The following is a 26,934-nucleotide window of genomic DNA, read 5'->3' as shown; positions in this document are numbered from 1 at the left end:
TCTTCTGATTGAAGCACACTGGGATACATATATTTTAATGATATCTACTGAACTCCAAGAGAAAGCTGTATTTTAAATTTTATGTCAGACCTTTTAAATTCAAGATTACTTGTTACAAGCAGATGAACAATTAGTCCTAACTGTATCTTTTTATTATGCAGAATTGCCTGCACAAGAATGAAGTGAGATCCTCTGGAACACCAAAAAGCAGACTTTTGGTCTTGAGAAGGTTCACAGCAAATACCCTTTAATAATAAAGATTAATAATTTTGGAGAGTACTATTAGGTTCATTCTTTTTAATAATAATTTATGCTGTAATATGGCTTGCTACTATTTTATGTTATTTACCACTTATATTAACATGACAATAATGTTGATATAGAAAAGATCCTTCTCTGCCTGAGACCTCAAAGACCTGTCTGTTACCTATCCAAAGGAGGGAAAATGAAGGGATAAGACAGAATTGTAATTTCCCAACACATTCTTAATAAAATTAAGTATTGTATTCAATGAGGCTGATGCACCTAAATGCTATCTAGGTGCAACCCTTAACGGTATAGAAAAAGTTTAACACTTTCTATTTTTAAAAAATCTGTCAGTGTCATGAAACAAGCACCCCAACCCTCAAGTTGCGAATCTCAATGGATTCAGCAGAATTAATAATGGTGCTGAAATTACAAAATTTTATTCCTTAGAGAACTAAATGTGGCACATATTTAGTTCTCATATCCAAGGAATAAAAAATAAAATTATATTCTTATCTACCCATGATGTTCATAGAAATAAGAAAGCTGCTGCTTTAAAGGTGACAATTTAATTCCAGAATATAGCAAAAAGCTAAGCAGAAAAAGTTACTTTAGCCTTAGGCATAATCTATAGTTTACTGGAGGAAGAAAAGGCCTACAGAAGTGAAGGAAACCTTCACACACACACACACACACACACACACACACACACACACACACAAGATATATAGATATATATATATATGTAAAATTTTACATATTTAATATTATATATATGCGTGTGTGTGTGATATTAAATATGTCTAAAATTTTACATATATAAAATTAATGTTTTACATAAAATTATTTTTAGCAGAAATTAGCAAGATTTTCAAAAAGATTGAAACCTAAATAGAATACTATTTACTATTAAATACCTGCAGTAAAAATGTAAGCTTTAATATGCCATTTTCTTAACCACAGTTATCCATTCCTTTATATCTTACACCTTTTAATAAAATGGCAATGTCCTATGTTTATCCTTTTCTCTAGTAAAAATTGTCCCTAGCCAAGTCTATTTCATTCTACATGATTCCTAATAGGGACAGGTGAGATGACAAATTTTAGTCTTTTGAAAGTGTGAATGACACAGATACCAAAATAGCTAGAGGAAAATAGGGATGTCAGTCAGTGCTCTGAACATATTTGGTACTTGGAAAAAGAGATATGGAATCTTCCAATTTGAATTAAAAAAATTACTAGGAATTCATATTTCCCCTCAAATTAGTTGAGCCAGTTTAGGAAACATAAATATGTTTAAAGTGAGAAAAAGATCATAATGCATATTCAAATTAATGCATGAATAGCTGACATTATGTCGGTTTAAGAGTTTAGAAAGACTTTAAATAGTAAAGCCATGTGAAGAAATATTAAGCTTTTGAACCCTGGATATACATAAATGGAAACATTGCCAATGATTCATTTTATTTGTTGGAGAACACAGGACTTATACCTAGTAATATACTGATCCTGCAGCTGTGATCAGACATAACATAGATCACAGGTCTTTGCCAAGATCAAATGCAAAAGTATTGCATTGCTCAGTACTGAGAATCTATTCTAAAAGCTCAGCTGGCAGCACATTTCATACTACCAATTTTAAAGGAGACATTTCAAGAAAAGCAAGCAATGTGAGTTGATTACAGCAAATTCTCACAGTTTTTCAGCAAGTGTCAACTTGCATAACATAGCACTATAACCTCCCTTCTGTTTACTGCATGGTGACAAAATACTTTGGGTTGCACTTAATTTCTTACAAATCTCTGAAAACATTGATCTGACAGCTCTATACAAAAAGCCTGAGCAAGAATTGTAGCTTCCCACTAATTTCCCAATTCTCATTTGTGGATGATACAACAGAACATTCCTCACTTGTAGGAGAGGCTTTTCAGAAATTTTTAAAAGTTTTCTGAAGATGAGCACAGCACACCATTCTCAGTACTGGTTATCCTCAGGATAGTGCAACACTTTAGCTAAAGTAAAAGAAAAGTGCTGTATTAAACATGCTGTTCTCATAACCACCTTCCTAGTCCAAATCAAGGGGAAGTGAATACCTCTTGAAGTTCAAGTCAACTTTGGATTTAATATTTAATGAAAGAAATTTATAGCCACAATCTCAGGAGTTCCTTCTCAATGCTATGTATCACTGCATATCAATCAGCTGCACTAAATTCTTGCTAAAACCGGAAGCAACTGAACCAAAAGAAATAAAAATATCTCCCCTTTACCTTTTCAATACATAAGTTCCTTTCCTACATCTCAGAGTGGTAAGCTATAATTTTATTATACTGTTTCCTTTGGTCCAAGAGAGGTACCCCTTGTTGGAGCACTCTAATCCACTTATTTTGTCTATCTGTCTGCCGCACATATTTAAAGTTTAAAAAAAGGGGGGGGCTTCCTAACTCCAGCATATTCCTTGCAATAAATGCAACCAACCATCTTCTGAAGAAAAGCTTCATCACATCTAAAGTCTGCCTAAAGGCTGAACTGTCCCAGACTTCGGAAGGTTTTTTTTTTTACACGCATTTATCATGAATACCAGGTCTTCGCGTCGTGTTTTGGGTAGGGAGATCATCCCCATCACTGGGAATATGGCAGGAAGGGGGAAAATAATATACCCAGAGAAATCCAGAGCTCTGCAAAGAAAGCAGCGCTTTTTTTCTGTAAAACCTCTGTAAAGTGAGAAAGTGGAAGAGTTTATAGAGAGCGCAGAGAATCCTTAACAGAGCAGCGACGCCCGGTTGTGCCTTATGACATTAAGTTTGGTTCCAACTTCCCACGCTTCGCCACCCTTGCGACAGCGGTTGGCACCCAGGTTTTCTTTGAAGGATTGAAGGGCGGGGGACTGGCCGTCATTGTCTCTGCAGACAGGTCAACCCGGCAAAGCTACCACCGGCAAAAGAAAAACAACTTTCCCGAGACAATCGACGTCTCCTTTGCTCTCAAGGGAGAAAGAAATGCCTCCACTGTCCTTCTCGAAGACAAAGTCTAGGCACAGCCACAGAAAGGAAGGTAAGAGCTCAAAACCCTCTCCCAGGTTACCGCTGACGTCCGTCGCGAAAGAAGGAAGCCGGAGTGGAAAGAGACTTACCAAAATACATTATGTTTCTCATTAATTGGGCACTCCAGCTTCCACCGCCGGGTGCTGCTCAGCATTAGCTCCCGCGCCGAGCTGCTGCTGCCGCGTGAAGCAGAGCGAGTCTGTCTCATCCTACATGATGTGGAAATTTCCAAGCCTCCGAGAACGAGCGGCGTGAGCCTCCTTGGGTCAGGGCTTGAAAGACAGGCTTTTCCCCGATACAATCCAGCTCTGGTTTAGCGCCGACTCCCGCTGCATGTTGCACTGCCCAGTTTTAGTGTAATCTGACTCCTCCTTGTGATGTCCTTGCTGTGACATCAGGACCGGGAGTACTACTAATAGAGCGCGGGCTATTTAGACGCTGCTCTTTCTTTGAGGATCGTGGGGAGTGGGAACTGGCGACTCAGGGGGGAGGCCGGTGCTCCTGATTAAGCCACTTTGTTACCCCACATGCTCTCCGCCTCTCTACGCCCAGCCCTACAACTGGCATCAAGCATGGCCACGGAACAATACCTTCCGTTTCACAAGGAGGAGCAACTTTAGCTGCTCTTCGCCATGGAGAAGACCAAGTTCAAAAGGGCAGCGTTCTGGCCAAGCCAACGACAGCCTCGAGGGGAAGCCTGCAAGCAGAGATGCACATCAGGGAACAAGACTGGCACCTGCCAGCAAGATACTTCTCTCTTACAGTCAGAAATTTAATACATTCCTCCTTGACCTGGCACTTTTTAGATGTGGTTTTACAACACCCATTATTTAAAGCCTACCTCCTAGTGGAAAAATAAATTTTAAAAAGCTGGGTGAAGGTACCATGGCATTCTGCACATTTTGGAATTGTCCTGCCTTCCCGCAAGGCTGCACAATCCCAGCTACTATAAGACAATGGAGACCCACAACTAACACAAACACACAAACATGTTTGCCCTTTTCTATGATACTTTATCCTACTTTCAACAAGTCTTGTCTATCAAATATACTTACTCACTCTTAAGAAATTTAGGGCTTCTCTTCTAAATAATTTGTCTTTTGCAAATATCCGGAAAAAATCTTATATGTGGGTGCTGTTATTTGGCTAAAAAAAAGTCTACAGTCAGAAAAAGTTCATTCTTCATTCTCTGCAAGATAATTAAATTTCATAGGATACAGTACCTTTGAGATTTTAGCATGTTCACAGAAAATCATTTATCATTTTAAATCCTTGAAATAATTAGATATTCTCTCCCCTCCTTGTTCTGTTTCTATATGAGATAAACAATATTGACAGCACAGAAGCCACTGAAGTTTATTGTGCTATCACAAACCTTTTGAACAGGATATTATGAATAGATTCCTATTACCACTCTCAGTCCATGGGTTTGCAATTAATAAAAAGAGGAGAGAAAGTTTCATCGTGATAAAAAAAGATTTGAATCTTTTATCACAAGACTACTGACATGCCTACATGACATTATTGGGAGATTATCATTATTCGGTTGTCTTGTCTAGAAGACAAATGCAATGTATCCAGCCAGTTCACATATGATCTGAGACATTATTACAATTGGTATCTGAGTACTGAGATCGGAGACACAATTAGGAACATACACTTTTACTTTTAAGAAGAGATGCCCTAGGTGAGATTTTGATGAAAAGACTTCAAATAAGACTTCATGTGGAACATTACTTTGCCTGTTGATCTATAGAACATTGTTTTACAATAAAATCAATGTAAAGTCTTTGAGTAGCAATGCTCATTTTAGATAAAGAAAAAAACAAGAAAAGGGAAAAGCATTTTTATCTATTCAGATAGGATTTAACACCAGCTTCATTTTTCTAATTACTTCATTTATATTAATTAGGCTTAAAGTAATAAATAAACAAAGTAAAAGCAATTACTACTAATTAATACAACCCTATTAACTGATAAAAGGAGAAAAGAAGAAAATAGGTCTAAATAGCCTTTGCATCAAAAAGATGACAAATGTAGTACACTTAAAACTTGTTTTTTTTAAAAAAAATTACAAGAACCTGTGAATTAAGGCCCTGCTTAAAGAAACTTTATTGTTTAACTCAATAGTGAATGTAACACCGGCATCAAACAAGAAGAACAATATAGGAATTACATATTCAATAATCAAAATAAATGTATAATAGTTATAGGAGACATTTACTCGATTGTATTGAAATATTTCAGGAATAGAAACTGATATGGCATCCATTACTCTATCCATCAAATAAGATTTTTTAAAAAATGATTTTAAATGCTAGTGAAGCAGTGGCACTTTCTAGGTATAAAATTGTGAATGCAGTGACCTTCTTGGTGATGAATGGTGAACAAAGATGTCTCTGATAAGTAGAGATGACAAGTATGGCTAAGATTGATAAGTAGGTTGGTTCTATAGAACTTCTCTGAATAAACAGAGGGTGATAGATCACCTACTTGTGCTCTGGACAGCTGCTCCTCACAAGTAGATTACAAGATAGCAGTTTTCTATAGAATTGAGTGCCAAAAGACAAAGGGAACCATCATGCCCTTAATTGCTTCAAAGCCTTTTAAAGGACACCAAACTCATTCACTGACTCTGTAATTACTTTTGGAAAATACCTGTTTACATAAAGACATTAGAGATCTTTTAAGCAACAAATTTGAAAAGCTACCTGGTGAATTTAGTTTCATTTTTAAATAAAAGAAAAAATAATTATATGGTTAAGAATTTAAAAAAAGACATAAACGCCAAATTTTAAGAATTTCTTAAAATTTTAAGAATTTAAGAACCTCGTGAATAGCCTGGTTGACTGGCATCGCCTCTCTGTTCTGAACACCTTTGGATTCGGGGGAGGGAGTAATTTCTCCTCCTTATCTGTGCTGGCCACTAGTGGCTGTGTTTACTCCCTGCCTGGAGCCTCAAGGCTATGTTACTGCAGCTATGATTCTCACTGCCCAAGTTCAGCCAGCTGCCCATCTGGTTGTTCCAGCTGCAATTGTTCAATCAAGATGGAGCCTGCTGCTTCCTGATCTGCATCTCCAACAGCCTCCGGGCTTCCTGCCCTGTCTCTCCTGGAGATGCCAGGAATGGCTCCTCCTCCTCCTCTGAACCATCATCTGGACAGAAAACCGGAAGCGCATCCAGAGGTGCACCCAACACAATTATAGGAAAGTTACATTTTTGTTATAAGATTTAATAACAGAATCATGGAAACCTGCCAGAGTTTTCTTCCCCTTTTATACCAAGTAGAGTTAAAGCAGGATTACTTTGAGTTTTTCCTCTCATTCCTTCCCCTTTCGCAAAACAGTTCTTGAAATGTTTCATCAAGGTTATCTCCATATTCCTCTAAACTCCTATTTGCTTTTTGGATCAGCATGATGACCTCAATTGCATAAAAATTGTAGGGCTGTGTGGATTTCTGTAAAGGCACATTGCCTCAACAAGCAACTCATTGTAACAAAATAGTGAAATGGTACCTGTTTCTAGAATTGAAACAGTTGGATTGGAAAATAAGCAGATGATCCCCACCATCAAAGAAGAGAAACACATATCTACACTTAACTTGAGGAAAGCAATTCCAACTGCCGGTAAAGTAGCTCATCAGGGCAGATCAAAATGAATCTACATAGGCCTAAAAGATTATACTTCCAGTAAAAGGGCATACTCAAATTTCTTTTACACACATTTACATAATATTTATTAAACTTTTTATAACTTAACCAAGGGATAGTTTATCAAGCTTAAAGATAAACTGAAGATAATCTGAAGCTGATGAAGTTTTTCATTTTTTTCTCCAACAACCAGTCATTGACTCATCTTTTTACCTGGGCTGGTAGGAAAAACAACCTAATTCTTCACCATATGCTGCAATTCAGATTCAAATTATTTTCCTCCTAGAGTTACTTTTATTGAAATAGAGAAATATTATATAGGATACTTTTATAGTAGTTCAGTGCTTCTTCTTCTGTTACTACAGCTACAGCATGATGGGGAACAGAATAGATTTTAAGAGGAAACTTGTAGCCCTTTAGCATTTACAACTCACAATATTCATCATAAATAGATAACACTAGTTTGGACAGATAATGTATTTCAGAGCATTTGGATGATTGCTTTTCTCTTGAATTAGTCCCATTTCTTGCATTATAAATACAGTCTTACCTTATATTTCACACACAATATCTTTTGTTAGGCTTTCAGGCAATAAGTTGTTTTTTTTAAAAAAAAAAAACCTAACTATTTGAGCTTTACAGCTGTTCAGAAGAGTTGGACATTTGAGTGAAGAACATAATTGTATTCTTAGTTACTGAAAAATATTATTTAAATACATGTTGGACTTATAAGCTTGATCAAATTGGCTTTGATTCAGTTCAAGAAACCTCTTTATATGTGAAGGTGCTATGAAAAAGTAACACTATTCGAATTTTAGAAAGCATGTTACATCATCTTGTGATCTCAACTGGCACTTGTGCAGAATCTTTTTGCAGGTACTGAAACTGCCGGAGACAGAGACAAAATAAAGCAAAGAACTGGCACTTAACTGGACAAGGGGGAGTCCAATTACTTTGTGAAGCCATATTAAATGGTACCATGTTTCTCCAAAAATAAGACCCTGCCTTATATTTTTTTGAACCCTGAAATAAGCGCTTGGCCTTATTGCCATGCGCTCAAAGGCCCAATTGGGCTTATTATCAGGAGATGACTTATTTGGGGGAAAACAGGGTAGGTTAGCACAAGCCTTCATCAAAATGAAATATCTACTTGAAAATCTATGAAACTCTGATGGAAGGTATCTATGAAAGATTTTCCAGGGTTACTGGATTGTTTTATGGGCTAGGCCTGGCATCAAAATTGCCAAAATAATCCAGTCAAGGTTCAGTTCTTTGTAGTATCCTATATACTTATAACTTAACAAATATACTCTAGGATAAGCTATTCTAAATATCTTCCTCTTTCCACTATTCCACTCTAGACTATGGTGTGTCTTGTTTCATTCCCTTCCTTGGAATATGGTCTTCCTTCATACATCTCCTTGTAGACACATTTTAACACAGCAACTGATATGGTGTGATAAAGTTGAATAAAATGCTTCAAATAAATCTGCATCTGTAGAACTATTAATGATTTCTGAAGAATAGGAAAAACAAAAAAAACCTTAAAAGAATGTAATCTCAAAGCTAAAATGCTCAGAAAAAAAGATTTTTGAATATTAAACTACCTCATGCTATAACACCTGTTCCATGGAGCAGTCCTGCCTGAAGTTACAAAAGTGATGGTTTTCAGCAGCCCAAAAAATTCTGGATCCAACTGTGTGGCCCGTAACTAGTTTATAATAGCATGATAGCAACTTGATGACTTCCCTCCTGAAAATAAAAAAAAACAGCTGAACAGCATGCTGTTTAACAGATGTGTTGTATACTTCTATGTATTTTCAACAAAGCACAGGAGTTTTATCACTTTTTTTTCTATCCTCATTGGACAAAATTTAAAATAATTACTAAATGTGATGCCTTGCTTTGTTTTTACACTTGAATCAGAAGTGTCAATTCCAGAACTCTGCAATATTTGTCACCATGAATACTACTTAACTGCAGCACTACCCAAAGGAACTCTGCACAGTCGCCTGTGAATACAACTGGAGGGACTTAATTAATCTTCCTGTCACTTCCATGATGCTTTTCATTAGTTTGGCTTCTATCTGATCAACTGGCCCTTTCTCTGTTGGAAATAGCTTTCCAGAATCTGTTTCAGAAGCACTTCCAAAAAGTAAACAAAGATTCACCTTTGATGCAAAGAGTCTTTGCAAATTTTAGTCTTTGCAGATTTTATCAATTCAATATTAGTTCACATATAGGCTTCAAAATATTTGAGGCTTCAGCAAGAGATTGGAGAACTTTTAAAGTGACTAATATTGAAAGATGCAAGGAATTTTTATTATTTATTTTGACCTGGGTGCATTCCTCTCCACCTAACTATATGTTACATATTTGTTATAGATAAAGTAGTGGTCTCATTACTCTCTACAAAAGATGATCAAAATTTATAAAAACAAAATGAATTTATCTACCCTGAAGAAAAAAAAATCTAAAATCCACATTAATATCATGTCAGTTTGTATAATAAGACTCTTGCTTGAGGATGAAGGTACCAGCATGGATCCGCTGTTAGACCCCCCCCCCTGCAATTTGCATACCGAGAAATTAGATCAACAGATGATGCTGTTAATATGGCTCTGCACTATATCCTACAACATCTTGAATCTCCAAAGACGTACACAAGGGTTCTCTTTGTAGACTTTAATTCAGCATTCAACACCATCATTCCAGACATTCTTCTAACTAAGCTAAACTAACTAGCGGTACCTGAACACACTTATAAATGGATCATAAGCTCTCTCCTCTTCTCTCTAAACTCCAATGACTGCATCTCAAAAGATCCCTCTGTTAAAGTACTGAAGTTTGCAGATGATACAACAGTGATCGGTCTCATTTGAGATGATGATGAATCCGCATACAGTCGGGAGGTTGAACAACTAGCCTCATGGTGCGACCGGAACAATCTGGAAATGAACACACTCAAAACCGTAGAAATGGTGGTGGACTTTAGGAGAAACCTTCCCATACTACCACCGCTTACAATACTATACAATACAGTATCAACAATAGAGACCTTCAAATTTCTAGGTTCTACCATATCTCATGACCTAAAATGGACACCAAACATCAAAAATGTCATCAACAACAAAGAATGTTCTTTCTGCGCCAACTCAGAAAGCTCAAACTTCCCAAAGAGCTGCTGATACAGGGGAATTATTGAGTCTGTCATCTGAACCTCTATAACTGTCTGGTTTGGCTTTGCAACCCAACAAGACAGACACAGACTTCAGAGGATAATTAGAACTGCAGAAAAAACAATTGCTACCAACCTGCCTTACATTGAGGACCTGTATACTGCATGAGTCAAAAAGAGGGCTGTGTAAATATTTACAGACCCCTCGCATCCTGAACATAAACTGTTTCAACTCCTACCCTCAAAATGACACTATAGAGCACTGCACATCAGAACAACTAGACACAAGAACAGTTTTTTCCATCACTTTGCTAAACAAATAATTCCCTCAACACTGTAAAACTAGTTACTAAGTCTGCATTACTATTAATCTTCTCATCGTTCCTATCACTCATTTCCTCCCACTTATGACTGTATGACTGTAACCTTGTTGCTGGTATCCCTAAGATTTATATTGACTGTTTCCCTATGACTATCATTAAGTGTTGTACCTTATGATTCTTGATGAATATATCTTTTCTTTTATGTATTCCAAGAGCATATGCACCAAGACAAATTGTTTGTGTGTCGAATCACACTTGGCCAATAAAGAATTCTATTCTATTCTATTCAAAAAATGGTTGTGCAAATTTGAATTGAGCTGTTAGAATTGTTTCCATTTTTAGTAGTGTATAAGAATTGGCATAAGGAAAAGAAAAAAGGTGTAAAATGTTGCCTGATTTGTCAACCATAGTTACTATTCTAATAACATATATCAGGGGAAAAGATTTATTATCAATTATAAAATGCATAGAGATGTCCTTGCTACATAAGTAAAATGAGATAGAGAAAAATCTCATGACTTCATGTTTTTGAATGAGCAAGTAAACGAGGCAGTCATATCATTTGTCTCCTAATTTTATTTACATGGCAATAATATTATCAGTATATATTTTGATAATATATAATATACACCAGCATTATTTTACAAGAGGCGAGTATTTGGTAGTCTGTCAAATATGACCTTCATTGTAGCTTATAGCATCAGAGGGCTTCAAAATTGTTAATGGATTTTAAGTTTTCCCATGCTCCTCTAAGGCAAGGAAACATTATCTCTGTAGTATAGATCACTGGCCAGTACATATTACACATTAAAAACAGTGGTAGGTAGGTTGTACTATCATTTAACTCTCCCAAGTGCTTTGTAAATGCTTGCACATTGAAAAATATGATATTTCATCACTATAAACTTCAGAAGTATGAATTGTCATTGCTGCTAATATTACTTAGGTTATTTATGCCATATGAAGTGTCATTTGTAAAACAGATAAACTGTTTGATATGTGCAGATTTTATAGTCACATTTCAAAGTGATCAAAACTGTAATCTTATATGTAGTCTTCTGGAAACAAATATCTCCAAATTGATTATAAGCAGACATGCATAGGATTGTTAACCTCTGCAAATAGCTGTTTGGGTATAAAGATAGGCTTCTATTTTAAAACAGCCTTTCTTCTAGATATGTTGGATTAGACTTGCCATCATTCTGAACCACTTTGAACAACGCTTATTTGGAATATAATGATGAAAGGCACACAAGTTGGAGGACATTGCCTTATGATCAGGCAAAACAGATCATTCTCTAAATGCCTGAATCATCTGAATTGCAGATGGTGACTAAACCGAAAAGTCCTTCAGTGGTGATAACCCAGCCACAAAATGTTCTCCTGTTTTTATGTCACTCCCAAGACTAGGCAAAAACTATTCTTATTTTCCCAGTGTTTTAGTATTCAGCATGTAGCTTTCATATTGGTGATTGTTTTAATTCTATTGTTTCTTTAACACTATATTTTGTATTATATGATTTCATATTCTTTTAATGTCTTAGTTTTATTTTAAGGTTTATAAAATTTTATTTAAGCTGTTCTGGGCAGCTGTTAAAAGATGTTCATCAAAATGAAAAATCCTATGTGAAATTAGTTTACTGAATGAAATCTCATGCATTTCTATTTATAAGTAAACCCAGTGAGTTTAGCAGGGCTATATTATAAGCAGTAATAGAATTGCAATCTTGTACATTATTGTTTGATTACAGTTTACCTTTATTGGAGAAGCAATATTCAAACCTAGAAAATAAAAATTCAATATTTAAAAGTGTATAAATTTGTATCTTCTTTCCACCGTAAAAATAGTTGTAAGTTGTAGTAGTAGTAGTAGTAGTAGTAGTAGTAGTAGTAGAGCAGGCATGGGTTCTACTTACCTTTACTACTGGTTTGCAGCAGATCACCCATGTTGACGTCATGGTAGGTGGGCAGAGCCTCCCGCTGGTTTTACTACCGGTTCTATAGAACCGGACAGAACCGGGAGCAACCCACCACTGTAGTAGAGGTAGTGATGATGGCTTTTTCATACCGGTTCTATAGAACCGGACAGAACCGGGAGCAATCCACCACTGTAGTAGAGGTAGTGATGATGGCTCTTTCATACCTTCCCCAAAGTCAAATCTAACTTTCTTTATACTTCCTCCCACATCAGAAGGCAATGGGTTCAGTCTTACCTCTCCTTCCTCGTTTGCTCAATGGGATAAGCAGCCTACAATGGTTAATGGACAAATCTTGCAGAGAAGAATCTGATGGAGCTGAAAATGCTGTGTTCTAATGTATGGCAACTGGCACTGGAGAAATCTAATATGACAGAAAACAAACAGCTTCTTTCTCCTGGGACTCATTGTCTATTTATAGTGGTAACAGACCACATGGACAGAACTTATGTGGAAACTTCTGATGGAACTATACAATGCGGTATCTGAATATCTCTCAGGGTAACTTTTCCAATGGATAAAATTTTCACCTGCATCTAGAATCCAAGATACATTTCACTTCAGAAAGCAAATGAGAGATTCAACAGGATTAAATGTGTCTCATTGCTAAATTCCATTCCTGTTATAGATCAATCCCAGAACAACCAATTGAGTTTCCATTTTAAGCTTGAATCTTCATTGAAAAGTATTCAAGAAATCAACTTCATTTAGCGTTTTCTGCACCAGAAGCCCCACTAGATTTTCAGTACAAGACAGGGTCAATAGGAAGTCAAAGCTTTTTCTAACTTCTTCTTAGCTTCTCTACTTTTTTCTTTAAAAGAGACTGCATGCTATTTATATATCTCTGCATCAGTGGTGGGTTTCAAAAATTTTTACTACCAGTTCTGTGGGTGTGGCTTGGTGGGCGTGCTTGGTGGGTGTGGCAGGGGAAGGATACTGTAAAATCTCCATTCCCTCCCCAATCCAAGGGAAGGTTACTGCAAAATCCCCATTTCCTCCCAATCACTTGGGACTCGGGAGGGAGAGAATAGATGGGGGTGGGGCCAGTCAGAGGTGGTATTTAACCAGTCAGAGGCTCCAACTGGTCCAGAATATGGCTGCACGGGTGGTTATGGGCGCACCTTGTTACGCCCATGTAACACCTCTCCTGCGCGAGCTGCACTGGCTCCCAGTGGTCTTCCGAGTGCAATTCAAGGTGTTGGTTACCACCTTTAAAGCGCTTCATGGCATAGGACCAGGATATCTACGGGACCGCCTTTTGCCACCAACAGCCTCCCACCGACCTGTTCACTCCCACAGAGAGGGACTCCTCAGGGTGCCATCGGCCAAGTTATGCCGGCTGGCGACACCCAGGAGGAGAGCCTTCTCTGTCGGAGCCCCTGCCCTTTGGAATGAATTGCCCCCAGATATTCGTAATATCTCTGATGTCCGTGTCTTTCGCTGTGTCCTCAAGACCCTACTGTTCCGACAGGCGGGGCTGTCTAATTAAATGATTTTAAATTGGGTTTTAACTTTGGGTTTTAAAATTCAGCCAAAACTATTTAATGATTTTAATTAATTTTAACTATGATATTGTATATTTATGTTTTAATTTTGGCTGTACACCGCCCCGAGTCCTTCGGGAGGACGGCGGTATATAAATAAAATTATTATTATTATTATTATTATTATTATTATTATTATTATTATTATTATTATTATTATTATTATTATTATTACCGGTTCTCCGAATTACTCAAAATTTCCATTACCTGTTCTCCAGAACTGGTCAGAACTTGCTGAAACTCACCTCTGCTCTGCATTTATACACCAGACTTTATAAAGATTATTTATCAACAAGCTTTTTTTCCCCTTCAGGAACAAATTGCTTGTGAATGCTATTAATTTACATCCAGAACACAAGTTGCCATTTTCAGGACATTGTTTGGCTTATTATGAACTACAATAATAACTCCAATTTCAATATCTCAATTTAGTGAGTTTTGTCAATAAAAGCAGGTTTCTAGCTTAGCAAGTGCAGCAAGTTACTTACCTCTTGAATTATTATTTTATTATAATTTATTGCCACCTATTTAAATTAATAACTCTGGGCAATTCACAAATTATAAACAATAAATAAAAACTAATACAAATATCTAATATAAAACACCTCAAAATATAATTAAGAATAATAATCACTATGTAACTAAGGTACTACAAAATATCTCATAATGCCAACAGGCATATTGAGATCCACTAATGTCCTATCCTTAATGACTGAGAAAAGGCATATACAGCCTTTGTGACTAATAAAGTTAAGGTCGCCTGGATCATAGAGAAAACTGTTCTAAAGGGCAGGCACCACAACATAGAGGGCAAAATAACATTTGTTTTACAAAGGAGACCAAGAGTCTACATACCTTGCTGGATTTGATAATACAGGCTGGAACCACTGGGAATAGGTGGTCCCACAAAAAATCTGGCTCTGTGCTGTTCAGGACTTCAAAGGTGATAAGCAGTACCTTGAGTTGTCCCTGGAATACTGGGTTCCAGTAAGATTGTTCAACAATGGTATATAATGATAAACCTCAATGCACCCAATATTGCATGTGTCACTGCATTTGGAAACTGAAGTTTCCAAATCCATTTTATTTATTTATTTATTTATTACATGTATTTATATGCCGCCATTCTCCCGAAGGACTCAGGGCGGCGAACACAAGTTAAGAAACAAGTACAATAAAATCATAATTTAATCCAAATAATTAATTAATAGTAACTAATAAAACCCGGGATCAGATTCAGCCTATTTGTTTGAAAAGCCAAATCTTCAAGTCCCGACGGAAGGAACGGAAATCAGGAGCCGTCCGGAGCTCAGTAGGTAATTAATTCCAGAGGGTGGGAGCACCCACAGAGAACGCCCTACCCCTGGGCACAGCAAGGCGACATTGGCTCGCCGTCAGAACCCTGAGGAGAACGGCCCTATGTGAGCGAACAGGACGGTGAGAGGCAGGCAGGAGAAGGTCATGCAAATATCCCGGACCTAAGTCATGCAGGGCCTTATAGGTGAGGACTAGCACCTTGAAGCGGACCCGGAGAACCACTGGTAACCAGTGCAGCTCACTCAGGAGGGCTGTTATATGGGAGTAATGAGGGGCTCCCATAACAACTCGTTCAGCTGCATTCTGGATCAGCTGGAGTCTCCGGGTGCATCTCAGGGGCAGGCCCATATAGAGGGATTTGCAGTAATCCAAGCGGGAAGTAACCAGGGCATGAGTGACTGTGTGAAGGTCATCTCGGTCCAGGAAAGGGCGCAACTGGTGCACCAGGCGAATCTGTGCGAAGGCCCCCCTGGTCACGGCCACTAGGGACAGCTGAGCATCCAGGAGGACACCCAAGTTGCGAGCCCTATCAACGGGTGCAAGATTTTCCCCATCTATCAAAAGTAATGGTGCCTCTGAAACCCGAGATGCCGGCATCCACAGCCATTCAGTCTTAGAAGGATTGAGTTTGAGTCTGTTTCTGCGCATCCAGGCCCGTACCTCCTCCAGGCAATGGGACATCATGGAAAGGGCATCTCTCGGGTGGTCTGGGGTGGAGATGTATAATTGGGTATCATCAGCATATTGATGATATCTCACCCCAAAGCCATGAATGATCTCACCCAGTGGCTTCATATAGATGTTAAAGAGCAGGGGGGAGAGAACCAACCCCTGAGGCACCGCACAATTAAGGGGCCTCGGGGTGGATCTCTGCCCTCCCGCCCATACAAACTGAAAGCGACCCAAAAGGTAGGAGGAAAACCACCGTAAAACAGTGCTTCCCACCCCTAATCCCACAAGTCGCTGCAGTAGGATACCATGGTCGATGGTATCAAAAGCCGCTGAGAGGTCAAGTAGGACCAGGATGGAGAAACAACCCCCATCCCGAGCCTGCCAGAGATCATTCACCAGAGCGATCAATGCCATTTCCGTGCTGTGACCGTGTCAGAAGCCTGATTGGTACGGGTCAAGGTATTCCATTTCCTCCAGGAATTGTGGGAGCTGTTGCGCCACTACAGTCTCAACAACCTTCGCAATGAAGTGAAGGTTGGAGACGGGACGATAGTTATTAAGTGAGTCTGGATCCAGGGAAGGCTTCTTGAGGAGAGGTCAAACCACCGCCTCCTTAGGAGAGGTGGGGAAATTCCCCTCTCTCAACGAAGCATTGACAATGGCTGCTGATCCTTAAGAGACCCCCCAGTCTCATTTTTATTATTAAAAACCACCCTTCTCCCGGATCCCCTTAAAATTAGATCTAAAAATCTATTTAAAAAACCCCAGAGTTTCCGTTTTTTAGCGTACCACCTCTCAGGGTTCCAAAACCCGTCATCAATGGCAGCCCTCAATAGTTGAGAGGGCCAAACCTGCGAGAGGGGGGAGTCTCGCAGTGCAAGGAGCTCCGCAGTTGAATACATTAAAGAATAGTAATGAGCTGAGAGTGATGAAGGATCATTTTCTATTAAAGGGTGTTAGAGATGGTAAAAACAGGTAGATTAAATAAGGGAAGAAAAGATGTTAAAGAGAAAACAATATGCTAAAAACATCAGAACATCGGGACATCATCGTCCTCTCATGACGATGGGAAGTCTTGTGATTATAATAAGTCTATTCAATGGTGGGAAAAAAGTCTCAAAGGCCGCCTTTCAAAGTGACCCAAACCAGAGTCATAAGGTCAAATGAGAGATGGTCCGTCCCACCATAGTCCAAGACTCTCGGTGTCTGTGCCTCCTCCCGTTCTGACACCAGTGATAGCCGAGGCTTAGTTCAGAAAAAAAAGCAAGGTGTATCATAGGATGGAATAAATGATTGAATAATTGAATAATCCGAGTAACCCAGGGAGGACAAGATGTTCAAATAATGGTCAAATAAGGCTGCAGATCAATCAAAATTTGGAAATTTATGCTGAGTGGTCCTATTAGACCTAAGCCTAATAAGGGGGGGGAACAGTTAAGGGGGAGACCAACTGTCATCCCCAGCTGACAATCCTCAGTTCCTTCCCCAAAAGCTTGATCTTCAGGCCATTCAGCCCAATAAGCCCCTTCAATGTTTTAGAAGAAAGAAAAAAAAAAGAGGGGAAGTGTCCAGATCCCTCAAAAATTGAGGGATCCTAACAATTGTAATGCTGCCCTCTTCTCCACCAATAACGGGGGCGTCTTTGCAGCCAAGCCTCTAGGTACTGCCGCCACCCACGCCGCCTCCAGCACCACCACCCTCGTCACCACAGTTATATCCGCTGCCATAGCCATCGTCGCCGCTTCCACGGTACCACCCGTGGCACCCAAGCCTGCCTCCGAACCATGGTTCTTTAGCTGCCCTGGCATTCCTGTCAGCACCATCGTCGTCAGCGCCGCCGCCACAGCAACCTCGCTGCCCGTGGTGCCGGTTGTGCTAGCTCTGGCGGCCGCCTAGGCTCCGACAACTGGGCCCCAATTGTGCCGTTCTCCACGCTGTCCTCTAATCTCCTCCTGACCTTCAGTTGTTCCTCCGGCTCCATCCACGGCTCTATCGAGCCGGCAACACCTCGGCTCGCTGGGAGGGGGTCAAAAGATGGTTAACTGACCCCCGACACCCCTGAAAATGTCAAACATTGCCTCCGTAAGTTCGGGGATCACTGCGGTGCCGCCATTTTGGTCTGCTGCCCAACGGAATTTTAAAGATATCACCATGAATATATTACAATAATCCAATCAGGGAGTGACTAAGGCATGAATGATCATGAACAGAATCCTCTAGAATCTCATGTACAAGATGAATTTGTGCAAAGGCCTTCATAGTCACACCTTCCTCTTTGAACAGGAGCCATGAGTTCAAGAAAATCCTCAGACTGTATACCAACTCTGTCCTATCCCAATCCACACATAACACAGCATAAGGAAAGATATTTTACATAACCAACCCCATCATCATTCTCAGGTTCCAACTCTGTGTTTACAGTCCTTGGAGCCAGTTTCAAGTGACATCTCCAAAAAACCACTAACAGGATGTAGCAAAAGCAATGGGAGTAAGATAAGCTGCAGTCTCTTCTGTGCCTAAGGCACAAGGATAATTCTAGCAAGGCAAACTCTCTGGGCAGGATGACACAAGGAGACTTTAATGGACTTCAGGCAGAACAACAGCAAGGTGATCTAATGATCTAAGCAAGATGACACAAATCACTGATTGCAAAGCCCAATGAAAGCAAACATGATTCTCCAGACTCCAGCATGGGGAAGGTAACTTGGCTTTGATGGGTCCAAGGCCCAATAGAGATAACACAATTTGGGGGCAGGGCATGACAATGGCGAACTGACTTCAATGGGTGCAAGACAGGATAACAGCAACACAATCTCAGTGAGTTCAAGGCAATGAGACTGTCAGGTCCACATTTTGTCCTCCATTCTGTTGGAAGCAAGTGAGGATAGCTTGCTGGCATTTTTTGCATGCTTTTGCTGTAACTTGCTTGGGAATTAGGAAGGGGGATTGTCTTCAGAGACAGAGCAGACTCCGTCCCAACCAGGTTCCAGCCATCATGTCCTGAGAGTGAACCATTATCTGTCTAACACCTTGGACTTCTCAAAACAACCTTGTGGCATCAGATTGGCTGCCAGTGGACTGGTCAGGGGTTTGGGTTTGGGGATGAAACTTTGTGCAGGCATTTTCAGATTTTGCCTGACAATCTTTCAGTAAAAGTTTTTTTTATTCAACTCAATGGAGTCAAGAGTCTTATTTTCCTGAGGACCAGCTAGGACAGGTCCTTATAGAGACACAAGCATTCACAAATGAAAGGATTATGAATGGTTGTCCCTGATCGCCACTAGGTTCCAAATGGCAAGGTAGATATTGTGCCTCATTAAGGGGGGGAGGGTAAGACTGCTTCCTCAGAAGTAACTTCACTAACTTCCATTGAGCCTCCCTCTACTCAGTTCTGCATGACCTGGGATTGGGCGGGGGCGGCAAATCCTCTTCTGCGCTGATTGGCTGCAACTGAGCCTCTTCTTCAGCCTACGCAGCTGGCTGTTCATCTGACTGTCAACTTCCCCGACATTCCTGGCACGGCTTTGCTTTGACCATTCAATTCTGCCACAGAACTCTTCATTTCTCTCTCAGATGTCCCCAGAGCCAGCACTTCCTCACCGTCCAAGCTGGTGCCTGAGGGAGTCATTACAACTCTTTCTGGGTGAGTGGTAATCCATCCAAAGCCAGAGAGGCAAAGTCTTGATGTCCAGGGAGCCCAAATGCCAACCCAAAAACCAGAGCAATTAGGTGTGAGTCTCCATAGATATCCTCACATCTACTGCATAGGGCAAGAATCCTATGACCATCATCTGCACAATTGTCACACAGGCATCATCAGTGAACTACACACCATGTCACTTAGTGTAAATATTCAATGGGATTCAAGATAGTCAAGCATTTAGGCATCCCATGTATCAAAGACTAGACTTTTTCCGCTGCCACTAGTACTGAATGGAACTGGGCCCTATGAGAAAGGAGAACCACTACAAAATGATACCCCATTTTTAAATCCCTCAGTTAGTCCAGAACATGATCAATGGTACTGAAAATTACTGAAAGATCTAGAAGAACCAGAATGGCTGTACTAACCTAATTATGAGCCCTTTAGAAATTATTCACAAGTAATATGATGATGCTCAGTTCTATAACCTGTCTGATATTCAATTGGATTATTTGGAAAGGATCCTAATAATCTTCTTCCTCCCAGCCTGCTAGAGCTGGAAACCTACTATCTTTTCAACAATCTTTCCCAAATCTGAAGAAACTGGATGAATTTTCTACTGAATGAATCAATAAAAGCATGATAGGAACATGAATTTCTGTTGAATCCAAGGGTGGCTTCTTGAGAAAGGGATAAACAATCTGTCCTTCAAAACAGCGGAAATTGTCCCCCTCCAAAAAGAATCACTTGAATGCAACTACATGTATCTTTTAGGAGGCCTTGACTAACCAGCAGAGACTAAAACTAGATCTTAAATTGCAATGGCAGCTTCCTGGGATTCTATATGACATTAAATTCTCTGAATGCAAATCCTGTGCTTTAAGTGAGAGAGTTTTCTTTCTCCCATGTGGGTATTCTGCATAATTTAGCTACTTGAGTTTTTCTGGCTCTTTTCTGGCTGTACTAGTGTAATTTCTGTGTAGGAAATTTGTCTTTCACCAAAGGGTATTCTCACCACAGCAAAGGAAACATGTTTGAGAGCAACAAATGATGTAATTTCAACTGAAATAGGTTTTTTTGTTCTAATTCCCTCCCTGCCATTTACGTAACTTTATAAGGCTAACCTCTTTGGTAATTAGTTATTCCAAGTGTACCAGTCCAAGAGAAAATATCTGCAGGCCAAAATTTGACCAAACTGCAGTAGTTCAAACAATAAAAGCATTATAGGAATACATGTTTAATGTATGCATCACATAAAACATGGAAATATAAGAATTTAGGTCTAAATGTTTAAATGTTCATTGAAGAGAAATAAATAAGTCCAAAAGCAAGGAAAAATTCAAATCCTAGATATAATTTCAAAATATTAGTATCTTAATTTCATGTCCAAAAGCTTTCTTAAACTGAGTTATCTTTAGGAAATTTACTGTGACATTTTCCCTTATGTAAGAAATAGCAGATGTGAACAACTCTCCTATCAAGCATACTGCTGTTAAGTATCCCAGGCAATATTCTACTTAAGGTCAGTCATGTTTAGAACATAGCTAGCAGCCAAGAGGCAATCTAGAAGTACTTAGTAGAAATGAGTTGTATCTAAATATTGAAGAAATATATAGGCCTTTGGAGGAAAACAAATTACCAAACAATTCATCCCTGGTGTTAGTACTTAGAATGCCCTGGCCAGCCATTTACTCAAACAAACAAACAAACAAACAAACAAACAAACAAACAAGGTCCAATGATTACTAAACAAAAAGTATTTGTATATTTTATTTTCTTACTGAAAACTTAATTGTAGGAAATTAGACCAGGCTTCCACATATGATCCTCTTGTACATGCTAGAACTACATCTTCCAGAATTTCTGTTCAAAATGTCCTGGGAAACTTTCAGATAGTTACAATCCACATGTTAGGCCTTTATGAAAGGAAGCCATCCTGTTGGGTTCTTTCTCCTATCGAAGGAGAAATCCCATTAAAGAAGAAGACTGTGCAGAGTAAGACTGTGTAAACCAGCTACTGTTACTGCTATCCTTCTATACAGCCCCAAAATCTAAATGTACATTTTCTTAGAATTCAACTTGTTTATTATAAAATGAATTCTTAAGAACTCCAGCCAATAACAAAATTTGTGATTTAAAAAGTAAAAGATAATAATAATTCTAGCTACCATCAGGAATTAAATTAGGATTAGGCTATCAGTGATTGATCCTAGTTGAAATTTAGCATATGGATTATTTAAAAAGTTGCTTATAGTACAAAACTGTGCATCACATTTTAGCTTCCAGACTCTTATAGGAAATATGTCAAACCAAAATATCACAACTGCTTTTAAACTATCCTAAAATTAGAAAGGGATTTAAGAAGAGGATTAACAGGGAAGGACATTCATGGTTAAAACCCAAAAGTTGAGAATTAGAGTTTTGGATTCTTAAAATTATTGACATGGTCAATAATCAAATTATATTGAAGGACAGTTTTTATATTAAGAGTTAAATATTTTAAATATTAATATAAATCTTAATATAAATCTTACTCCAAATCTGCATTCTGTCATCTAACAATAGGGAACTCACAAAAGTGAACACTGGATGAAAAATACCATGTTAGCCTTGGATGGCAAAAAACAAACAAACAAACAAAAACAGAATTCTGATAGTACCTTTTCTGGCTAACATTTTTTTATTAAAAGGAGTAAGTTTCTTGAACTGCAGCCATTTCATCAGATCTATGAAATGGCTAGATTGATATAATATTTGAACTCAGTAAGATGGACAACAAAATGTGAAAATAACAAAGAATTTATAAGGTATTCTACCTGAGAGGTTTTGCTTCCTTATAACCAAACTATTTTCCTTCCCCTCTATCTTTACCCCTCCACATTGCCTTTGATCATCTTCCCCCCCCCACAGAAATAGACAACCATCAATCCCTGAATTTTTCTTCCCAAGAAAAATCCAGCCTCCCCCCCACCCCCAGTTTGATGCTGAACATATGATTGATGACAATTTTCTCTATTATGAAATGGAAAACAAACCATGTCTTACCTAGTCTTACCTACTATTTTGTGGTACTTAAATTCAGCAAATTCAGGACTCCCAACATTGCTACTTGTGGCCTTTGTTCAGTAAAATATAGTCAAGTACTTTTTATGTTACCTTTGTCTTCTGACCCATATAATCTATGGGAATTGTTTTTATAATGAAAATGACTAGCTAATCATCTAGGAATTTAAGGAAACTTAGATTTGGAAGAGGCCATTTATAAAGTCCAATTCCCTAGTCATGCAGTAATCTGAACTGTGGTATACCTGGCTATCAGCCTCTGATCTCATCCATTGAAAGAGAGCAAACCACCTTTCTGGGTACCTTTGATAATATCAAGAAAAACTAAGGAAACAGTATTACTCAGCCAAAGACCTTCACCTTTCCACATTGAAGCCCAGGGATGAGTTGAGATGATGATTGAGTACACACTATCTTCAGACTAAATTGCATATCCAGTCATGGATAAACATTAGTCCTCTCACCAATCAAATGAAGCTACTGCTGATGCTTTTCATTGAGATAAATCATAGGTTATCTCAGTCCCAACTGTAAGTTTTTTGCATTCAAAAAAATCTTGTTTTCAAGAAGAAAGTATTGCTGTGCTGTTTCATTGGTTGATCTGTCCTGTAGAGATGAGAACGGAGGAGCCCTTTTATTTTATCACTTTTTACCATATTCAACAGCACAGTATCAGCAGTAGAGTTCTCACATTTTGGGTTTCTATAATATATCAGGACTTGAAATTGACACTTAACATTAGAACCATCATCAAAAAGGTGCAATAATGTTCGTCCTGTATCAACTCAGAAGTTGTTGGCACTGTTTTACAGAGGAATAATTGAGTCTGTAATTTGTTACTTCTATAACTGTCTGGTTTGGTACAGCAACCAAATAGGACAAGTACAGACTCTAATGGATACTTAAGATTGCACGAAGAATAATTGCAACCACCCTGCCTTCCATAGAAGACCTTATATTGTGTAGTCAGAAGAAGGATTGAGAATATATCTGCAGACCCCTCATACCTTGAACATAAACTGTTTCAACGCCTTCCTTCTGAATAGTTCTACAGGGCATTGCAGTCCAAAACAACTAGATACGCAGATAGTTTTTTTTTTTCCCCTTTAAGCCATCACTCTCCTGAACACCTAATTCTCATAATGATGTCTGTCTATATGTATGTCAAGTAGTATGACTTAGCATTATTATTTATCCTTCTTATTATCCTTACTCCTCCCTCTTATTATTATTACTATCATTATTATTATTAGTTGCATTGCAAGAATAAGCAATACACCAGAGACAAATTCCTTGTGTCTAATCACACCTGGCCAAATAACGTATTCAATTCAATCTTTATGATCACTAGAGAAGATGCTTGATTTGGGTCTCAGCTCATGCTACAATGTAATTGGCCATAAGGATCAGATAAAGAGACCTAAATATAGTACAGATTATAACAGAATGCTGCCATCCCAATGAACACTACCATGCAATCTCCTTTTCAAAGCAAGGGAGAGATTTCTATTTAGTGCAAAACCGAGTTAGCAGAAGGCTTATGGTATCAAACAGCAAAGTAGCTTTGACTGGTTGAAAGTTCTATGTGCTCAGTAATTAGAACTAGAAACAAGGTGGGGCAAGTTCTAGTCCCACTTTAGGCATAAAAGCTGTCTGGGTTATCTGGGTTACTGACACACCTACTCTCTCTCTTTACAAGGTTGTTATTGTGGAGAAAATAGGAGGGGAAAGAGTGTTGTGTATGTTTGGTGCCTTGAGTTCCTTATAAAATAATAGTGGGATAACAATCTAATAAATAAATTAAAACAGATAAAAAAGACAAATACTTGGGGGTTCTCTGTGATTACTATGGACTCAGAATGTAGTGAACACACCTTCCATAACTATGTAGCTCTAGAAAAAGGCCATATAGACCTTTCAATTATGCTGCATTTTAACTATAAATTTAGGGATTTGGGTTTTTAAAACATGGTTGATGAAATTGGGAAGTCAAACATACCATTTAAATCAGAGTTCTTCTACAGTTTATTGACATATAAACACATTAAGCAAGCAAATGAACAAATAAATTTCATAGGTTTCCCAATGGAACATGAAGTCTATAAAATGGCATTACATCTTTGACCCATTTTCCAAAAATAAAAACAAAACCCCAACAACACTCTTTACTTTTGGTTTCAGCCTAGATTTCACTAGAGGTAAACCTCCATCGTATCTGTAGTGCAGATACTTTATGGCATACAAATTCAATTTGCTTTTTTAAAGATTATGGAGTATAATTGAACATATTCTTATATTGCTCCTATATTGTTTAAGCCATAAATAAAAGGTGTTTAATGATGAAGTTTACAACAAAAGAATAATAATTGTCCATGCAACTTTGTAATAAATACTGGTATGTTCTTTAAATAGTCAGCATTTCCAGATATATAACTGCATTAAATCATGTTGGCAATAACACATTTGAGAGGAGGGAGAAAGAATTTTTCAGGTTTGAATTTAATTACTTTATGTAAACTAGAGAATGTCCATAATACATTTTGAGTGAACAGCTTATCACAACAATTGTTAAGTTCTGCTTTGTTTGAAATAATTGCATTTGATAACTTTGCTTTGCTACACATAGCATTTATTTATTTTTGTCAGAAACCCATTTTTAACATTCCATATTACCATTACTTTGGATAAAGTTTGAATGGGAACATTTTATGGATATAATGCTTAAAGTAAAACAAATTTTTTGCAAATAATGCAGGCTAGAAAACTAGATAGTACAATCTAAGACACGTTTGTGAGAATTTTCTCCCATTTATATATCTTGTATAGTTCAACATTTTAAAGCCATCCAAGCCAGACATGTCTCCATCTGCCTTTCAGTTCTTGAAATATATAGAAAAACAATTATTTTAGTAAATCTGGAACTACATCAGAGACCTTGAACATCATATATTTTTACCAAATTGTGTATCTAATCACATCCTTTTTGTTCTTAAATTTTAGAAAGCTTAGGTAGCAGCCAAAACATTTTTTAAAAATAACTGCTTGTCAAATCAATTTCTCTGATGTGAACTGTCTATGGGTAACCATTTTCTACAGAGCAGTAACCCTGAATTTTAAAAAAGTAAATAACTAGTAGCCAATTTCAAGGAATTAAAAAAAGTTCAAATCAGTTCTAAAAGGTTTTCTTTTTTCCAGGAAAATCAAACCATTTCTGCAGTAGTACCTTGCTATAGTTAAATCCTTGCTACAACAAGAAAAAAAAAAACCACCTTTGATAAATAAGAAAAATGAAAAATTATTTGGGATGGAAAGTGGAAATTTTGATCAGCCAGCTGGATGTGGCCATGCTGAAAATAGCATCCACTTGAACATTACAGCTGCTCTGGCTCCAACAGCTGTCAAATATGAAGTATAGTTCAGCCAAAAAGCAAAAAAAAAAAAAAAAAGTACATTTGGATTCTGCTACATATGTCCAATAGCCAGAAGCAACTGATTATTTCAAAGAGAAAGTATCTGATTTCTTAGGAACAGTGCTATCTTTTAGAATGAGAAAGAAACATACCAGTAATAAGTTGATGCATAGAGGTAACTGCAAATATTTTACTGTACTTGTTAAATGGCTTGTTCTCTTTTTGATATTTTTCTGTTGTAAAATTAACATTATTTAATCTTCTACAAAGTTTAAGCAATAACCTTTTCTTAATTAAATTAAATTTAATTAAATTAATTTTAATTAATTGTTTAATTAAAATAAACAGAATGATTAAATAAGCATGATACAGCGATGGAAAGGATTTTCTCTTTCTTATAAGTGAACTGCTTACATTTTTCCTAGTGTTTTTATAGTATTCTTTGTGTGTTTGTGTGTGTGTTACATATATTTATATAATATATAATATATTACCGTAATCTCTTTTTTGCTATTTTCTCTCTATTTCTCCATTCATCTGAAGTTATAATTATCTTTTATTTGCCTGTTACTTTCAGAGCTAGGAAAAGATATTTGGAAGCTTGATAAACAATATGATTGTTGAGATAAGGGATTCTGATTTATAATTATGCTCAGAAGTAACTAACAATCTGCATTTTTAAAAAAAATGAAAACAATAAACTAGAATTATTGGCAAGTTCCACAAATAAATGGAGCCCAAAAGGATTATTCCATCACTACTAATCACAGTTTGTTTATAAACTGGCCAGAGAAATGTTCATTTAAATAAACTATACATACACAAGCTTACTTTCAATTTATTTTTCTTGCTTATTTATCCTTCCTGCTT

The 26,934-nt window shown here is 37.8% G+C and overlaps 1 protein-coding gene across 3 annotated transcripts in view; it reads right to left on the bottom strand.

The window, feature by feature from the left end:
* ZNF385D (zinc finger protein 385D) overlaps positions 1 to 3,849 on the bottom strand; it is a 247,063-nt gene extending 243,214 nt beyond the window's left edge. For 2 of the 3 annotated variants that reach the window (XM_087892574.1, XM_034402057.2), the window contains exon 1: positions 3,377 to 3,705. Coding sequence is in view for 1 of the 3 variants with exons in the window: in XM_060685761.2 (XP_060541744.1) it covers positions 3,377 to 3,398 (22 nt within the window). In the remaining 2 variants the exon portion in view is untranslated. Of the gene's footprint in view, positions 1 to 3,376 lie in introns of all 3 variants that reach the window. The other variant, XM_060685761.2, reaches the window with a different exon arrangement.
* Between the last annotated feature and the right edge of the window lie 23,085 nt (positions 3,850 to 26,934).

This window comes from Pantherophis guttatus, chromosome 4 (genome assembly GCF_059756535.1).
Source record: "Pantherophis guttatus breed Tessera chromosome 4, ASM5975653v1, whole genome shotgun sequence".
NCBI classification, from domain to species: Eukaryota; Metazoa; Chordata; class Lepidosauria; order Squamata; family Colubridae; genus Pantherophis; species Pantherophis guttatus.
This window is presented reverse-complemented; position numbering and strand designations above follow the sequence as displayed.